This window comes from Diabrotica virgifera, chromosome 10, assembly GCF_917563875.1.
Source record: "Diabrotica virgifera virgifera chromosome 10, PGI_DIABVI_V3a".
NCBI classification, from domain to species: Eukaryota; Metazoa; Arthropoda; class Insecta; order Coleoptera; family Chrysomelidae; genus Diabrotica; species Diabrotica virgifera.
In genome coordinates this window covers 128,027,597-128,046,849 of record NC_065452.1, presented here as the reverse complement: position 1 = coordinate 128,046,849, position 19,253 = coordinate 128,027,597, and the positions used below count along the sequence as shown (strand labels likewise).

Sequence of the window (19,253 nt, the reverse complement as noted above, 5' to 3'; positions counted from 1 at the left end):
CCATCGGTATTTTTTCATAAAAAGCATTTGTTAAATATTCGTTTTAATTCTTTTATTAAAACCGAAGGGACATATATTAGCAGTTCTGCAGGTATTTCTCCAAGGCCGTAACTACCATTGGGGCAACCGGGACAGTGCCCCGGGGCCCCCGGCCAAGAGGGGCCCTCGTTTGGTTGCCCGTGCATAGATTTAAACGAGAAAAATAAAAATATGTATTTTAAAAGCCGATCCCAACGAATAGTTTCAAATGACACAATTTTAAAAAGACCTTACAGATGCACCTCAACATAAAGTTGAGGGGGCTAAGCTGGGGTCCCCGAGACCATAACATAAAAATTTAAATTATTACCTAGGAAATTAGTTATTTTGGCGTAATAAAACCTAAAATGCAATTGGAAAAGGAGGCCCGGGCTAAGCTGGGGCCCCCGAGACCTTTCGTAAAGATATAAATTGTTACTGAGAAAACTAGTCATTTTGGCGAAATAAAAACTAAAATGCAACCGGAATAAGGGCCCCCCGTCCTAGCTATATTGTCTTAACCAATTTACCCCAGGCCACATATTGGTACGTGAAAGGAACCACATTGTAGCCGAACAATGTACTTGCATAAAACAGAAAGATGGTACTTGCAAAATTATTTAACTTAAAATAAGGTGATTTCAAAATTTTTTGTGTTGGTCAACTAAAATAGCAATATGTAGTATGTAGGTACAAGAAACTTCAGTCATGAAATGCATTAAAATGAGTTTTCAAGTGGTTAAATATCAAGCATTTTTCCGGACCCCCCATTCCGCTGGGGGATAAATCCCAGACCCCACGGTAGGGCCCCCAATATCGTAGTTACGGCCCTGCCAGTTACCCTGTTCCTTGTCATCCTTTTTTTGGTTTAGCGTCGATTATTTCTTATTTCCTTTTCAGATTATACCTGCAACTTGTGTGTCTTATTTGGTAAGTTGGGTAAGTATGTAGATATCTCTTTTGTTGTAATATTTCTGAATAATGTTTTCCCCTTTAATCCATTTGTTTGGTTCTATCTTTACCATTTCAGGGGTATTCTGTCTGAAACTGATCTGAACGATTTCCATGCCTCCATTGCTTTGAGCGAGCTGCCCATGAAACTATTTATATCTTGACATTTTTTTGCCAAAATTGGTTTTTTTGCTCTTTATTTCTTTTTTTGTTTCACAAGTTTGTCTTATGTATTCTCTCCCGTTTTCTTGATCTACTGTGGACAGCTACATTTAATAACCTATTTCTCTTCGTGTATTTGAATTTCTATCTTTATTGTCCACCCACAGTGGCGTGCTGGTCATATAAATGAATCGGTGCAATCACCGAGAGGCCGCGGCCTCTTGAGGCCGGTCAAATAGGTTTTCACAAAAATTTTTAGATGTAATAAAAAAATATTTTTTTAATTTCTAATCGGATGTTAATTTTGCTAATAATATTAATAAAACATTTAAAAACAATTTTATTTTTTTTTTAATTGTGAAATACAGCTAAAGTAAATGAATAAGATTCTCTATAGTCTATATCTATATACATAAATAGATTGCTACAGACAATATTATTTATTTTCATAGATACAAGTATATTTATGGTTTTCCAATTTTCTTCAAACATGTATGTACTCAGCAGAATAAAAAATGGAAAAACGTCTTACACATTTTTGACCGAATTATTGGAAGTATCGAAAAACGATTTGATCACGACAAACCAAATCGTTTTATGATGATCTCACTCTACATCCGAATTTTGATACAATAAAAAATGGTATACTGAAAAATTAAGAAATTTTTATCCTACCATATCTGCGACTGCAATTAGAGAAAAACTCGTGAATTTTTCTGATAAATGGATTGTATTAAAAATAGGATTTTGCAAAATACATACTGAGATTATAGAAGATCGAGTTAATGATGAATATGTTCAGTCTACAGAAAATATGAATGATGATAATATAATATTATTAATCTAAGTGATAATGAACATGAAGTAACAAATGACAATGTTGATATCGTGAAAACTTCACCTCCGTGTGGTACTAAAAAGTGTAAAGATTGTATAGCTTGCTGTTACGCTGTTTTGCATAAGTACAACTTATATCAGTGTGCTGTGTGCTTATCCAAATTTAAATAGTATAATATAAAGCATTTATTAACTCTTTCAATGACACCAGTATCTTGCAAAAAAAGCTTTTCAACATTGAAATACATAAAAAAAATCGGTTAAGAAGTACTTTAACACAAGATCACTTTTATGCTAATGGCTATAGAAAAAAAAGCTTTGTATGAGCTTAAAAATGATGGAATAATCGACGTATTTGCTCAAAAATCTACTTTAATGCGGAAATTATTGATCAAGAGTTAAGTAATTATTTTATAAAATAATCGCAAAAGAATATTTAGATTATTGCGTTGTATTAACATTTTAATAGTTATTTATGATGTGTTAAAAGTACACGTTTAAGGCACGCATGTGAAAGTGTGCAGAATGAGCGATAGCGAGTTCTGCAATTCACATGAGTGCCTTAAAAATGTACTTTTTAACACACATATCATACAATATTTTTTCTACAAACGTAATTACAGGACAATATCTACAAAAACTTTTACTTGAACTTGACTGACATTCCATTTTTATATTTTTTTGACATTACATCCAAATTGCCTATACGATCAATACGAATTGCAGTGCCATAAAATTTTTAAAGCACTAGTGCCTTAAAGTAGCATTTTTAACGTACGTATGGAGTGCTAAAAATTGCATTTTTAACACGGTTGTAGAAAAATATTTTCAAATTAAAGTATTTGCACTCTACTTGCATTTGTACTCTCTTGTATAATTAATTTACTAAGATTGAGCTTAATACATAATTGAAAAATTCTCAAGATTTTATTTTACTTTTATCTTAATTTCATCAAATTCATATTATATTTATTCAGGAAATTATGGTTTCTGCATACAATATTGTCATACATGTCATTTATTATTTGTAAGATTGTTATTCTTAAATGAAAAAATATAGCAAATTAAAAAAATCATTGAATTCGAAGTTTTGTTTGATTTAAAAATAATTTATATTTTTGTTTTTTTAAATAACGAATAAAACATCCTGATAATAGAAGGTAAAATGAGGATGGGAGGCCGCTTTTCTATAAAATCACCGGGCCGCTTGAAAAGTTCCAGCACGCCACTGTCCACCCAGATGGATTTTGTTGTTATAATTTATCTGTCACTAGCTCCATCTGGTGCTAGGTGTATAGGTTACGTAGAAAAGTAAAACTACCTTCATTTGTGTAGAAATTTATTATATTTCATACAACTGATAAAATACAACAAGATTATTTTCAATATAATGCAAATACAGCTATTATAAAACAGTTAAAAACAATTCATTGTTCTCTTTACAATGAATATTGAATATTATTTAAAATATTCAATATATACAGGGTGTCCAGAAACTCTACCGACAAACGAAGACAGGAGATTCCTCAGATAATTTTAGGACAATTTAACCCAATTCACCTAGTCCGAAAATGCTTCCTAGGGAAGCTAGAGCTCTTTGAAGATGGCGTCATGTAATTAGTTTTTCTTAAATACCTCCAGAACGCTTCTATTTAGAAAAATGAAAATTGGTGTACATATTTACTTTCCACAAATGAATCGATTCCATCCATTACGAATTTCAAGTACCGGTCATAGGCGTCCTTTTTGGGTAGGGCAACGGTTATTTTATCGCCTAACTTTTTTGTCTTTAATTTTTGAGCATTTTTGACTCTGAATTATTAAATTGTGAGGTATTCTAGTACTAAAAGGTACTCTTACTTTAAGTCGATAGGATACACCGTTTTCTAGAAAAATCGATTTGAAAATTTTTCGTTCTTTGAATTTCAAAAAAGAAGATTCAAAAAAAATTATTTTGAAAGGTGAAAACTGGTACATTTATTTATATTCCAGAGATTAATCGATTTCACTAATGACGAATTTCTAGTTCCGGTCATAGACGTCCGTTTTGGGTAGGTCAACAGTCATTTTATAGCATAACTTTATTATCTTTAATTTTTAAGTATTTTCGACACTAGATTATTCAATTATGAGATATTCGAGTACTAAAAGTTACTCTTGCTTTAAGTTGGTAAAATACATCGTTTTTTTTTTAATTTTTTTCAACTTTTTTTTTCAAATTCCCAAAACCAAAAACTTTCAAATCGATTTTTCTAGAAAACGGTGTGTCCTACCGACTTAAAGTAAGAGTATCTTTTAGTACTAGAATACCTCACAATTTAATAATCCAGTATCATAAATGCTTAAAAGTTAAAGACAAAAAGGTTATGCGATAAAATAACCGTTTCCCTACCCAAAACGGGCGCCTATGACCGGTACTAGAAATTTGCAATGGATGGAATCGACTCACTTCTGGAAAGTAAATATGTATACAAATTTTCGTTTTTCTAAATGGAAGCGTTCTGGAGGTATTTAAGAAAAACTAATTACATGGCGCCATCTTCAAAGAGCTCTAGCTCCCATGGGAAGCATTTTCGGACTAGGTGAATTGGGTTAAATTGTCTTAAAATTATCTGAGGAATCTCCTGTCTTCGTTTGTCGGTAGAGTTTCTGGACACCCTGTATATCTAAAATTATTGTATAGTTTAATCAATGTTTAGGGGGCTGTCCATTAATCACGCGAGTATCTAAAGGGGGGCAATAAAAAAATCACCGAAATGTCACGTGATACAGGGGGTTTTAAACCTCACAATGTATCACCAAGGGGAGGGGGGTTAAAAAATGCCAAAAAAACATCACGTGATTAATGGACGGCCCCTAGTGTACAGGTTGTCAATATAGAAATTATTACTAATTATATACTAAAAATAAAATACACTAAAAATATACTACTTAATTGAGAAAAAAATTATACACTGGGGTGCAAAATTAACCGGACACCTTAAAAATGGGTCATTTTTGATGTCTCGAATTTCCTAAACCTGTTGTCCGCTTTAAGTAATTTTTTAATATATTATAGCCTTATCCTTTAGCAATATCGCTGTAATAATATTGTTGCTAAACAGGTAAATTTTCATTGTATACCGGGTGTACCAATAAAGCTGTGTTTTTTTCTCAAAGTTCGCATCACCCTGTGGAATATTCTAGCATTTATAAAATACTCAAAATAAAACCCAACTATAGCCTCATGTTTTCTCAACATTTTGTTTGTTAATTCATTCGCTTACATTGGACCAAAAAAACAAGTTCGGTACTTTAACAACTCGCCATGTGTTTCATTAATACAGGGTGTTTTTAAATAAGTATGGCAAACTTTAGGGGATAATTCTACATGAAAAAATAATGACAGTTTGCTTTATAAACCTATGTCCGCAAATGCTTCGTTTCTGAGATAGAGGGTGTTGAAATTTTTCTTACAAACTGACCATTTATTTATTGCTTTAAAACCGGTTGAGATATGCAAATGAAATTTGATGGGTTTTAACACGTAGTTATTGCACATTTTTTGCCATACAAGTCGGAATTTAATTTTCACCAGTGGTGCGCATACGGGTAATATGAAGGTTCATATTACCCGTACGTGCGCCAATGGTGAATATTAAATTCTTAATTGTATGTCAAAAAATATGCAATAACTACGTGTTAAAACCCACCAAATTTCATTTGCATATCTCAACCTGTTTTAAAGCAATAAATAAATCGTCAGTTTGTAAGAAAAATTTCAACATCCCCTATCTCGAAAACGAAGCATTTGCAGACATACCGTTTATAAAGCAATTTGTCATTATTTTTTCATGCAGAATTATCCCCTAAAGTTTGCCATACCTATTTAAAAACACCCTGTATTGATGAAATACATGGCGAGTTGTTAAAGTACCGAACTTTTTTTGGTGCAATGTAAGCGAATGAATCAACAAACAAAATGTTGAGAAAACATGAAGCTATAGTCGGATTTTAATTTCAGTATTTTATAAATGCTAGAAATTCCACAGGGTGATGCGAACTTTGAGAAAAAAACACAGTTTGATTGGTACACCCGATATACAATGAAAATTTAACTGTTTAGCAACAATACTATTATAGCGATATTGTTAAAGAATAAGGCTGTAATATATTAAAAAATCACTTAAATCGGACAACAGGTTTAGGAAATTCGAGACATCAAAAATGACCTATTTTTAAGGTGTCCGGTTAATTTTGCACCCCAGTGTAATTTGAGCTGATTTTATTGCATAAGTGGATCAATCCCAACAATATTTAAAGATATCTATCACATTCAAAAAGTGCAAAAGCAGTCTCAAATTGATAATTTTATATCAAGAAGGCGACAATAATACTAAGAATAATAGTCATATGCAAAATAATATTTACAGCAATTCTTTCAATGAAGGAAATGAGAGTCTATTTCACTGAAAAGACTAGAAGACTAGTAGACTTTTTGACTAGTCAAAGAAAGTTACTGTAGTGGTGTCCAATATAACAAACGAGGAATTTTATAGAACACTTCATAAAATATTGAAAGATAAAACTGTTAAAGCTGTATATAAATACAAAGATATGTTTAACAAAATACGATTCATATTTTTACAAAATAAATTACTTTTAACTTACAGCTTATATTATAGACGGAGAGGCAGCGCTGAAAAATCTATTTGAATTAACTAAAGCTAGATTTTTCACAGTTGATTACAGTGAGTGTGTAGAGAAACATACTGCGGTCGGTCAAGCGATACGTGGAACAGGGGTTACTGAGAGGGTATCAAAGTTGCTTTCCTACGAAGGTAATTAAATCCATTTACTAAGGCTGAAAATCAGTACACACATTCTAAATTAAATATAAATATAAGTTATTATAGTCGGTCAGCTGTATGACGGGACAGAGCCGGTCGGTCGGCCCCAATAGTCGATTGAGGAAATGAAGTATTTTGGCTCGCAATTTTTTCGTCCAGCATTGATTTACTTGAAATTTTCACAGAAAATAGGGAATAGTCCAAGGATCATTTTCTATTACATGCCGCTATCATACGCTAAAACCTTGGGGGTGGTTGCCACCCGATCTCGGGGGGTGGGAATTTTTTATTACATTTTAACCATGTAATTCGGTGGAAAAAGTGATTCTAAGAAAAAAGTTTTTTACATATTCTTCGTAAAACTAATATTTTTCGAGTTATTCGCACTTGAAAATAACAGTTTTTCGACGAAAAAATCGACTTTTTATAGGGTTTTTTGAGAATACCTCGAAAAATATGCATTTAATCAAAAAAACTGTAGATAACAAAATTGTATCTTTTAGTAACACAAACCAAATTCTTTACCAATAATATCTTTAAGACCAATACAAACCGAGATACGGCATGTTAAAGGTTAGCTTTTTTCGTCAAATGCATAATTTGAAATATTCAAAAGCCAAATAATGGGAAAAATTTGCATTTTTTAATAACTTAAATAAAAACTTAAATAATCTGTTTTCAAGTATACAATTAGACCTTTCAAAAAAAATAATAAAAAGTTTCTAGCATAAAAATTAAGCGACTTATAATCAAAAAAATGTCGGTACCTGCTTTTCTCTACGAAAAAATCAGTGAAAACAACCCCCTAACTACCTTCCTAATTCAAAATTGGTCTTCACCTTTCTGTAGTTCCTTTTATATTTATATTATCAATACACTCAAGGAGTTTGACATATTTAAAATGCCTAATTTTGGAAAAATATTTATACATTATTTGACGGTTTTTGCTGTAAATTTTCATTCTCGTCAACATTCCATCTCGTCCCATACCCATTTATTTACCAAGAACCTATCTCAGCCACACCCCGAGTGTCGGATGAGTCCTCTTGACCGTGTTTGAGTGGAAGAGGCCCTTTTTGCGCGGGGGGTGTGGCATATACATGTCGCGCACCCTACACACAAACTGCGTAACTTGCGCCTCTCCCCATTCACACACTCCTAATTTCCTCAGGGTAGCGGGTAGAGACTCGTCTATAAACCCAATAGGTGATAGTCCTACTTCAGGTATGCGACCCTGCAAACGCGAGCCTTGGTATATCTACTAAGTCCAAACAGTAGATACCATTGTCCTTTCCTACTAACCCTGTTTAAACCAATTTCCTTATTAGCACTCCCAACCAAAGGGGAAGGCAACGGGAAACCACCCCTTTATTTCACCCACGAAAGTTCATGATATGAGCAATAGCTGCGAGGCCTCGGATGATGAGCTTCGCGATCCGGATGGCACCCGGCGCATCTTCTCGTCCGGGGAGGAATGTGTGAAATCAGTTACCGGGCATGTAGACGTGACTCATCAGGCTTTACATGCGAAATGTGCTACTGGTGAAAAACAAAAACTTAATAACCGCAAACCATACAACATAGCTACATGGAATGTCCGTGGTCTTTTACAACCGGGTAAACAAGCTATTCTGGAGAAGGAACTGGAACGAACCAATATCTCTGTGGCCGGGCTCTCTGAACTTCACTTCCGTAACGAGGGGCACTACATAACTAATTTGGGACATTTCATGTGCTTTTCAGGCAACACTAACAAAAGTATCAATGGTGTTGGCTTTTGGGTTTCAAAATCTCTTTCTCCTTATATACTGGGATATCAAGCTATCAGTGATCGTATAATTTCCTTAAAACTAAATGGATCTCCCTCTATCGTCCATTTGATTCAGGTATATGCGCCTACCTCAACTGCTGATGATGATACAACTGAATCTTTTTTCAACGAACTGGAATCATATCTGCAAAATATCCCAAATAAAGAAATCGCTATCATCATGGGTGATTTAAACTCAAAAATCGGTGTTACTGTGGATGACGAACATATACGAAATATTGTGGGTAGATATGGAATAGGTGAACGTAATTCAAGGGGAGACCGCCTTATCCAGTTCTGCGTTGACAATGACTTGACAATAATGAACTCTATGTATAAGCACCACCCCAGAAGATTGTACACTTGGATCTCACCTGGCGGACGACACCGAAATCAAATCGATTACATAATGATTAAACATCGCTGGAAAACATCTATTAGCCAATGTAAAACACGACCTAGCGCTGACTGCGGCTCTGACCACCAACTTCTTTTTGCAACGCTAAAGCAAAAATTCAAGGCATGTGCTAGGATCCGAAACAAGAGGATATCAAAAATAAAAGATACACAACAATTTAAAAGCCAATGTAATGAAAGATTCGAAAATATTTTACCAACTATCGCCACTCATGATTCCGAAAAGATTTGGTTATCTTTTAAAAATACCTTGATACAGACCTTGGCTGACTGCGAGGCACAGTCTAATGCCGTCTCAACCGGACCAAAAAAAGTGTGGATGTCTGCAGATACTTTTGACCTCGTTGAAGAACGTAGAAAACTTAAAATTGCTGGAATCGAGAACCCTCTCAGGAATTCCCAGTACCGACAGCTATCTAGAGCTATTCAGGTTGCTTGTAGACGAGACAAAAACAAGCATATAGAGAAAATCTGCAGAGAAATTCAACTACATGCCGACACAAATAACACCAAAGAACTCTTTGATAAAGTCAGACTACTCACACGTAAATTCAAACAGAAATCTTGGTCTATCAAAGATGATGAAGGTAATGTACAGACGGATTTGGACAAGGTTATTGATGTTTGGAGGGCGTATTGTAAGTCTTTATACGCCAATACGGACCAGATGCCAGCGGACACCCCGTTTGTACCTGACTGTCAGACCTCCACTTTCCATTCTCCTTCAACAGAGACACACCACACTAGTTTTGAATCTGAACCTGACATACTTTTTTCCGAGGTGGAATTCGCTTTAAAAAGACTTAAGTTAAACAAAGCAGCAGGATATGATCTAATTACTGCAGACGTCTTGAAGCACCTTCCGGAATGTGGAGTGAAAATATTACATCGATTGTGTAATGAAATATGACACACAGGCGTTTGGCCTGAGGATTGGAGAAAGACCATAATCATACCTCTTCATAAGAAAGGTTCAACAAATAATTGTAACAACTACAGGCTATTAGCCCTAATATCACACGCCAGTAAGGTGATCCTCTACATACTGCAACGGCGTCTAGAAAACTTCATAAGTTGGCAAATAGCACCTGAGCAGGCTGGATTTGTAAAGGGCAGAGGTACTAGAGAACAAATCCTTAATGTAAGAAACATCATAGAAAAAGCCAGAGAATACCGGATCCCGATATTTATATGTTTCGTCGATTATACAAAGGCCTTTGATAATGTTAGATGGGACAAACTATGGAACATATTGACGACAATGGGTGTACCTAAACACTTGACTCACCTTATTAGCAAACTGTACCAAGATAACCTGGCATATATTCGAATGGACGGATACCTGTCTGACAAATGCACTTTGGAGAAGGGAGTACGCCAAGGATGCGTTTTATCTCCCTTATTATTTAACATCTATTCGGAGTTCATAATGCGCAGAGTCTTGGATGGTTGGGAGGGAGGAGTAAACCTAGGTGGTGTTAAGATATCTAACTTGCGTTTCGCAGACGACACTACACTTCTAACCTCTACTCCAGAAGAAATTATTGAATTATTAAAAAAACTCGAGGAAGAAAGTGCTAAATTTGGACTCATGGTTAACTACAACAAAACCAAAATCATGGTTATTGATCGCCAATAACAGTTTCCTGAAACCCAAACTATTGCGGGATGCGAGGTAGTCTCATCTATGATATATCTTGGAGCTCTAGTTAACAACACAGGCAGTTGTGAACCCGAAATTAGAAGACGCATTCAACTAGCAAGAGCAGCAATGAGTGAACTAAACGGGGTCTGGCGTGATCGTCACATTACTATGACAAACAAAAAGAGACTCGTTTCAACTCTGGTCTTTTCCATATTTTACTATGCATGCGAGACATGGACAGTCAAAGAATCAGACAGACGACGTATAGACGCCTTTGAAATGTGGACATGGAGACGCCTGCTTCGAATTCCATGGACGGCTCGCCGTACAAATGTCTCGGTTCTGGATGAAATTAAACCGGATCAGCGTCTCTCCAGTACCGTTTACTCTAGAATTTTAAAGTTCTTTGGTCATATCCATCGGAGTGATCACAAAATGGAGCGGTTGGTGGTACAAGGAAGGCCTCAGACTCAACGCCAACGCGGAAGATCTCCACAGCGATGGGCGGACATTACTAAAAAGCTTCTCAACAAACAGTATACTGAGGCAATACATGTAACTGATGACCGCGACCAGTGGAGAAATATTATCAATCAAACTGTCCGAGCTGCTGAAGCCCAATTATGAACCACAACACATCTACTAAGATGTTAATGACTATGATGATGATGCTGTAAATTTTAAAGAACCGTTTGGATTGACATAAAATTTGGCATACGTATAGCCAACATGTCAAAGAAAAAAAGTGATATTGTGCCGATGTGTGCTTTTGCCCTGGGGATGAGTTTCACCCCTTCTCGGTAGTGAAAAACATACGTTCAAAATAAGTCCGAAATTCGATAAAATGCCTAATTCTAAGCAACTTTTATTCTCTATAGTTTTTTCACCAAGTTAATACTTTTCGAGTTATTTGCGAGTGAATATGTTCATTTTTCAAAACAAAACGAACACGTTTTTAGACAATTTTTCGTAAATAATTCAAAAAGTAAGTATTTTATGGAAAAAAAACCTTTGTTAGCAAAAGTATAGGTTGTAAAAAAGTGAAAAAAATGGTGTATACATGAAGTCTCTATACCTAGTAGAAGCAGAGTTATAGCTAAAGAAAAATAGGTTCATATTTGCCAAACTTCAAATAAATATATTTCAACGTAAAATAACCAAAAAATGAAGCACTTTTTGGAAAAAACTCATTACAACTTTTTTAAAGAGTTTACAAATCTTTATGTCCTTTTTTATAAAAAAAATATTCTGGCATCAAATGTGAGCAAGTTACGCTCAAAATACAGTTGGTCCGTTTTGATTTGGCATAAAAAATCGGGAAGATCACCCCCTAATTAACAACTTAAATAGAATTAAGCGTTACCGCTTCACATGTTGCTTTATTTATATAGTGTCTATATGATCTGTAAGTTTCATCGATTCAACGTGCTTATTTTTGGAAAAAAATGGTTTTAAAATAAAAATTTTAAAATTTTTAATTTAGAAAGGAATGCTCTTTTTCAAAATAACTTAAAAATTATTACTAATACCAAAAATCTCAAAAAGTAATAAAATGTACGTTTTGCTTTTCTGACTATTTTGGACTTTTTGTTTACTTGTTAGACAAAAATCGATTATGCTATGGCTGTTCAAATTTTGCATACACTCGGGATTAGTGACTCGTTCAAGCCATTTTAACTAGCCTTTTCAAGAATAAGCCCTTTGAACCGCTGAGACTTACAGATCGTATAAAGAATAAATATGTAAAGTAACTTGTGAAGCGGTAACGATTAATTTTATTTGATATGATAATTAGGGGGTGCTTTTCGCGATTCTTTTTACCAAAAAATAAAAGGTACCAACAATATTTTGAGCATAACTCACTTACTTTTAAGGTTAGAAGTTTTTTTAAAAAATAAAAATAAACCTTTTTTAAACACTTTAAAAAAGTTGAAATGAGTGTTCCCCGAAAAGTGTTCCGTTTTTTGGTTATTCCTCGATGAAATATTCGATTTGGAATTTGACGAATAAGAACCTACTTTTCATTAGCTACAACTTTGCTTGTACTGGGTCTACTGACTTAATATATGCACCATTTTTTTCATTTTTTTATAAACTATATTTTCATTAAGAATATTTTTTTCGGCAAAATACATACTTTTTGAGTGATTTGCGAAAAACCGTCTAAAACCGTGGTTATTTTGTTTAAAAATGAACCAATTAACTCGCAAATAACTCGAAAAGTATTGACTTGGTGAAAAAACTGTATAGAACAAAAGTTGCTTAGAATTAGTCATTTTATCGAATTCCCAATTATTTTGGACATATACCTTTTCACCCCCGAGAAGGGGTGAAACTCACCCCCAGGGCAAAAGCACACATCGGCACAATATTTTTCTTTGACTTATTAGCTATGTTTATGCCAAATTTCATGTCAATCCAAGCGGTTCTTTAAAATTTAGAGGTTTTGCAATATTTTACCGTTAAAGAACGTACTAATTATATCTCACTGTGTACTGATTTTCAGCCTTAGTAAATGGATTTAATTACCTTCGTAGGAAAACAACTTTCATACCCTCTTAGTAATGAGACCCATCAAAAATAATAACTTTTATTTATATTTAATTTAGAATGTGTGTACTGATTTTCAGCCTTAGTAAATGGATTTAATTACCTTCGTAGGAAAGCAACTTTGATACCCTCTCAGTAACCCCTGTTCTAAGTTTCGCTTGACAGACCGCAGTATGTTTCTCTACACACTCACAGTAATCAACTGTGAAAAATCTAGCTTTAGTAAATTCAAATAGATTTTTCAGCGCTGCCTCTTGGTCTATTAGTACCTACAGCGATTTACAATTTACAAATATAAACTTGAAACAACAATTTACACAGGTCGATAAAATTTGACCAATAGAGAACCAACATATACCTACAGAATATTCTTTTCAAAAGGTTTTTTTCTGCGCTGAATCCAAATCTGAGCTTCAAAGTACCAAATTAGCTCTGGTAATTTGGTACTGGTCCCAAAATTGCAAAATGGCTGTTTTTGGCCGTTTTTGAGGTTATGTAGCATTGTACCTACTATAATTTTTTCTTCCAGACAATCTCATGACAAGTCCACACACCCCAAACTACCACAACTCAAATTCATAAATTTTGGGGGTTTCATGTCCAAAAACAGCTTTTCCACTTTTAGGTTAGGATTTCTCAGAAGCCTTAGCCAATAAGGCAATCTAGAGCCTAGATTCGTATTCAAAAGTAATTTTATGGTTCTTAGGTTTGTCGTCCTGTGGTAACAAAATATAAATATAAAATATATAAAAATAAATTACTTATATAAAAGAGAAATATAACAATATGTAGTCCAGAGAAATAATGTAAAAAGTACATTGTTCGTGACTGTGACCAGGCCAGGTATCTGACCATAGGCGTAACCAGGGGGGGGGGGTTTGGGGGTTATAACCCCCCCCCCATTGGGATGTACTTTGAGCTCTATGCGCTTGACACCATAGCCCTTAGAGGCCTTCCAGTAGTTGTAACTCCCCCCTTTCAGGTAGTTGTACCCCCCTTATTCATTCTGGTTACGCCTATGTATCTGACCTTGAGTTTTATGGACCTGGATAAACAAAACCTATGTTTCCTGCAGCGGATTCGGTAGACTTTATACCTTATTAACAATATTAGGCCAAAAAAGCACCATTTTAAGAACTTTTGTCTAAAAATATAGAAGAAAGAAGAAGTCAACCGAACCCACACATAAAGGTTTGGGTTATCGAGGTTCATAACACTCAAAAAAACTGTCACAACTTGGTCTGGTTACGGGAACATGGTATTTCTCTGGACTAATGTAATGTATAGACATATATTCATACGTCTCATCTATTTTACACTATATTCAATATTCATTAAACAATGTTATTCGAAAAACATTCAAAGATCTAATTATTTAAAATACTGGCTTTGAGTTGCCACACTTTAAACGGATATTTAATGTAATTATTTATATAATTCTTAACAATTCTAATAAAACAAGAAACAAGTGCTTATGAGTAAAACATTGAAGACACGATGAAGTATAGTTAGACCATTAACCGCAAAATATAAACTAAAATTGGAGATGAATGAGTTAGAGCTTGTCAAATATACAGTGGCACTTGGCGATTTTGTCCACTTGCGTAGAGAAATAAGTGGGAACGCATTCGGTGAATTATGTTACTGTTGACTACGCATCGCAGGTGGAGCCTAATAATACAGGGTGTTTCATTAATAACACAGCCCAACAAAAATTTTTTTTTGTCTTGCTGCCGAATAAAAATTAACTGATTTTAGTTAATTCATCTGTGATGATTCCAAAAATACAAACATTTTCTTTGTATCAGCTCTAGTTTTCGAGATATAACATGCTTATCAAATACTTAAATATTCTTACATTTCTGTATATTCTACCACTATAATTGCAATATGTTTATAAACAAACTTAACAAATTCTAAGACAAATGGCCAAATGAACAAAAGGGCCTATTTTGGTGTTCATTTATTAGATCAAGATAAATCCTGAACTCCACATGTAGTGCGCAAAACTTGTCTTGAAAACTTGCGACAGTGAACGAAAGGACAACGAAAATGTTTAAATTTGGTTTTCCAATGGTACGGAGGGAACCAAAAAATCATTTTGACGATTGCTATTTCTGTCTTGTGAATATAAAGGGCATTAATCGTAACAATCGACATACGTGAACATATCCTAACACGGATTCAGCAATAAGATTCCACATCAGCTTGAGAAGATACCCATTCCAATATTTAGCAGTCTACCAATGTTACCAGAGGATAATGCCGAAACGTTATCTGACGAATTGTAGACTAATAGATTTGAGGAAGACGACAGTGATTTTGAAGGGGATTCAACACGTCCTGAGCATACTACCGTAATAGAGATAAAAGATCTTTTGCCTTTTTTTCTCAGCAAGATGATATGGTTTTTTATAACAATATTAAAGGACTGTTAGAAAAAATGGGTGTATCAGAGTATACACCAGATCACTGGCGTCTTGTTATCGACAGTATCAAACGAAATTTAAAGTGTCCTTCTACATATTGGCAACAAATATGGAAGTAAACCAATTGGGCATTAGAGTGGAAGAAATGCTCAACAATTTTAACAAACACGGTTGTCATATGAGTATTAAAATTCATTACCTCCACAGCCACTTAGACCGTTTCCCAGAAAATCTTGGTGGCCCTAGTGAGGAACAAGGGGAACGCTTCCACCAAGATATCAAAAAGGTTGAAGAGGGGTATCAGGGAGATGGGGCTATCACATGATGGCGGATTACTGCTGGAGTCTTCAAAGGGACCGTTCCTTTAAAGCCTTTGCAAGAAACTCATATGAAAGGAAGTTTTTAGGTGAAGCCGAATAACACATTTTTGTTGCGACGCTGCCGGTTAGATTAGATGAAAAGTTAAGTTTTTTTTGCAGATATGTGTGATGATTTTTGTAAGTACATTATTGTACAATAAATATCTTACTTTTTATTCGTATTTAGTTTATTTCATGGGTAGCAGCACTACATATATGTAGGTAGTTAAATAGTTAGTTAAATTACCCTATATGTTAGAAATGTGATCTGTTGTCGTATTTTCTGAAAACGATCTGATGGAGCAAATCTGGTGGCATTTTTGGATTCAGCAGACCCAAATTACCTAGAAACAGTAAAAAAATTTCCGGCAGCAAACTGTGTGTTTACCAGTGTAATTGTCCATATAGTAACTGGAGAATCCTTAGCACAAAATACAATGATTTAACCTAAAACACTTAAATAAAATATGGTTCCTTACTGAGTTACAGGGTGTTTTATCTAAAAATTTAAAAACTATTTTTGCTCAGCATTTTAAAACTATTCGACGTATCCTTTTTATACTTGGCAGAAAGTGCGACTACTAAATTATGATAAACAAACGTTTCTAGCTACTACCAGGGGCGTACAACAGGGGATGGTGAATGGTTTACCCTTCTCAAATTCTACGAAACTGGAGGAATTACTATTTTAGTGCCATTTTTAGATTATCCAATACTTTCTACGTAAATAATATACTCTTCATTGGTAACGATGAAGTCATTAGTTTTTAAGATATTTGAAGTTAAATATGAAATGGCACAGTTATTTTGATTAATTTATGATGTGATTCATATGATTAAAATTTAAAAATTATTCGTACCCAGTACTTTAAAACTATTTGGCATATCCTTATCATACTTGGCATAAAGTGTACTATACTGTACACCCTACTAAATTAAGATAAATAAACGTTTCTAGCTACTACCAGAGGCGTACGACAGGGATAGTGGCTGGTTGGCCCTTCCCAAATTCTACGCCACTGGCAAAATTGCTATTTTAGTGTAATTTTTTAATTTTCAAATACTTTTTATGTAAATAATATACTCTTCATTCGTAACGATAAAATGATTAGTTTTCGAGATATTTGAAATTAAAAATGAAACGACACAATACATTAATCAAAATAACCGTGTCGTTTCATTTTTAACTTCAAAGATCTCGAAAACTAATGACTTTATCGTTACGAATGAAGAGTATATTATTTTGATAAAAAGTATTGGAGAATCCAAAAATTGAACTAAAATAGCAATTCCGCCAGTGGCGTAGAATTTGGAAAGGGTCAGTTTCCCCCGTCGTACGCCTCTGGTAATAGCCAGAAACGTTTGTTTAACATAATTTAGTAGCTTGTACAGTACCTATTTCCTGCCAAGTATGAAAACGATACGTCCAATAGTTTTAAAATGCTGAGCAAAAATAGTTTTTAAATTTTTAGATAAAACATCCTGTAACTCAGTAAGGAACCACATTTTATTTAAGTGTTTTAGGTTAAATCTTCGTATTTTGTGCTAAGGTTTCTCTAGTTACTATATGGACAATTATTAATGAAACACTCTGTGTATACGGGCAAGTATCACTATATATTTGACAAACTGTACATTCCTTAATAAAAATTTGTGTAGACATTGTAATATCCCACTACACACAAAATTTGCAGCACTGTAGTTTTATCCTGTCAGGTACTGATTGACAAATCCACATCAAAGAGAAAAATCTACTACATAATATATTTTTATATATAAAAATAAATGGATTTTTTGCAGACCTACCTTTATTCACAGAGTAGATAGTTAAAAATATATCAGAAAAGGCAATAAGAATAAATATATTATAGTATATAATATACATCATTTGACGGAATACAATATAACATTTATTACCAATATACATTGAATAATTTATTAAAAAGGACACTGCACACATCTTATGGAAAATATAATGTCGCTCAAATGAAATAAAATTTACTTGAATGGATTCGTCTCGAAAATACAATAATTTCATAGCATTGCGCTAACTCCGAATTTTGATTAATAATGGCGTAAATTGTAATTAAACTTTATGGAAATCACATTTTTGAAATCTATTAAACTGTCATTTATAAATACTATTAAGTAGTCTAATTGCCATTGAAAACAGCTTAACCCAGCGTGAGCTAAGCAGATTACTTTGGTACGACTGACCAAATTATATTTACTTTATTATCTACAGATAAGAGTAAGCTCTGCCTTAATACCTGCAGAAAGATTTCCGATTTCTCTCTAACTGACGTACATACTCATTTGAACATAAACATTTATTTATATCAATTTACGCCATTATTAATCAAAATTCAGAGTTGGCGCAATGATATGAAATGGTTGTAATTCCGAGACGAATCTATACATGTAAATTTTATTGCATTTGAATGACATTAAATTTTCCATAAGATGTGTGCGGTCTCCTTTAAATATATATCTTTAATATAACTCAAAAGTAAAATTTGTCTTTAAATCAGGAGTCTTTCCCTCCTTAACAATTCTTAGAGCTCTTAATATAGAAACCTTGTCTAGCTCAGCCTGAATCGGCTTCTCATTGTCCAAACATATATGCTTTGCACGATCTCCGAAATATTCCAAAACCTTAGCCCGATAATCAATAGTTGTGGCAACATTGTTTCCTGTTAATATCAAATTTTCTAAACACGGCAAATCTCCAAGAAACTGTATATCCTCTATATTGACTATCTTATTGCTACTTAAATCAAGCGTTTCTAAAGAATACAGTTTACTAAATCCCTGACAAGTATAAATATTATTTTGTGATAGGTTTAACATTCGAAGGTTGCCTACTTTTGTGTGCAAATCTGTGCATAGTGTTATTAGGTTATTGGATAAACTTAAACAAGACAAATTGGGTAAATGAGAAAGGTTGTTTAAAGTGGAGATCTTATTGTCGTTTAAATTTAATGTCTCTAACTTTTGAGCCAATCTGATGGTGGAGTCTATTTCTGTTATATTGTTTTTGTTCAAATCTAATTCTTCCAAAACACTCCATTTCTAAAAAATAATGATGTGTAAATGTAAAGTTAGGAACTTGTTCCAAATTGTATATAGGAAGAAAATTTGGCGGTTTTTAAGGGAACTTTTAATTTCTAAATTTTCAAAAAATCGATTTTTTTACGTACATATAAACAATCCTTAGTCTCACAGAAATACTGTCATAAAATGTAA

General features: G+C 33.8%; 1 protein-coding gene across 2 annotated transcripts in view; it reads right to left on the bottom strand.

Moving 5' to 3' along the window:
- Nucleotides 1-3,294: 3,294 nt before the first annotated feature.
- LOC126878573 (nischarin) overlaps nt 3,295-19,253 on the bottom strand; it is a 47,992-nt gene continuing 32,033 nt past the window's right edge. For both annotated transcript variants that reach the window (XM_050641365.1, XM_050641364.1), the window contains exon 5: nt 3,295-19,079. In XM_050641365.1, coding sequence (XP_050497322.1) covers nt 18,501-19,079 — 579 coding nt within the window. In that variant the 3' untranslated portion in view covers nt 3,295-18,500. The remainder of the gene's footprint in view (nt 19,080-19,253) is intronic.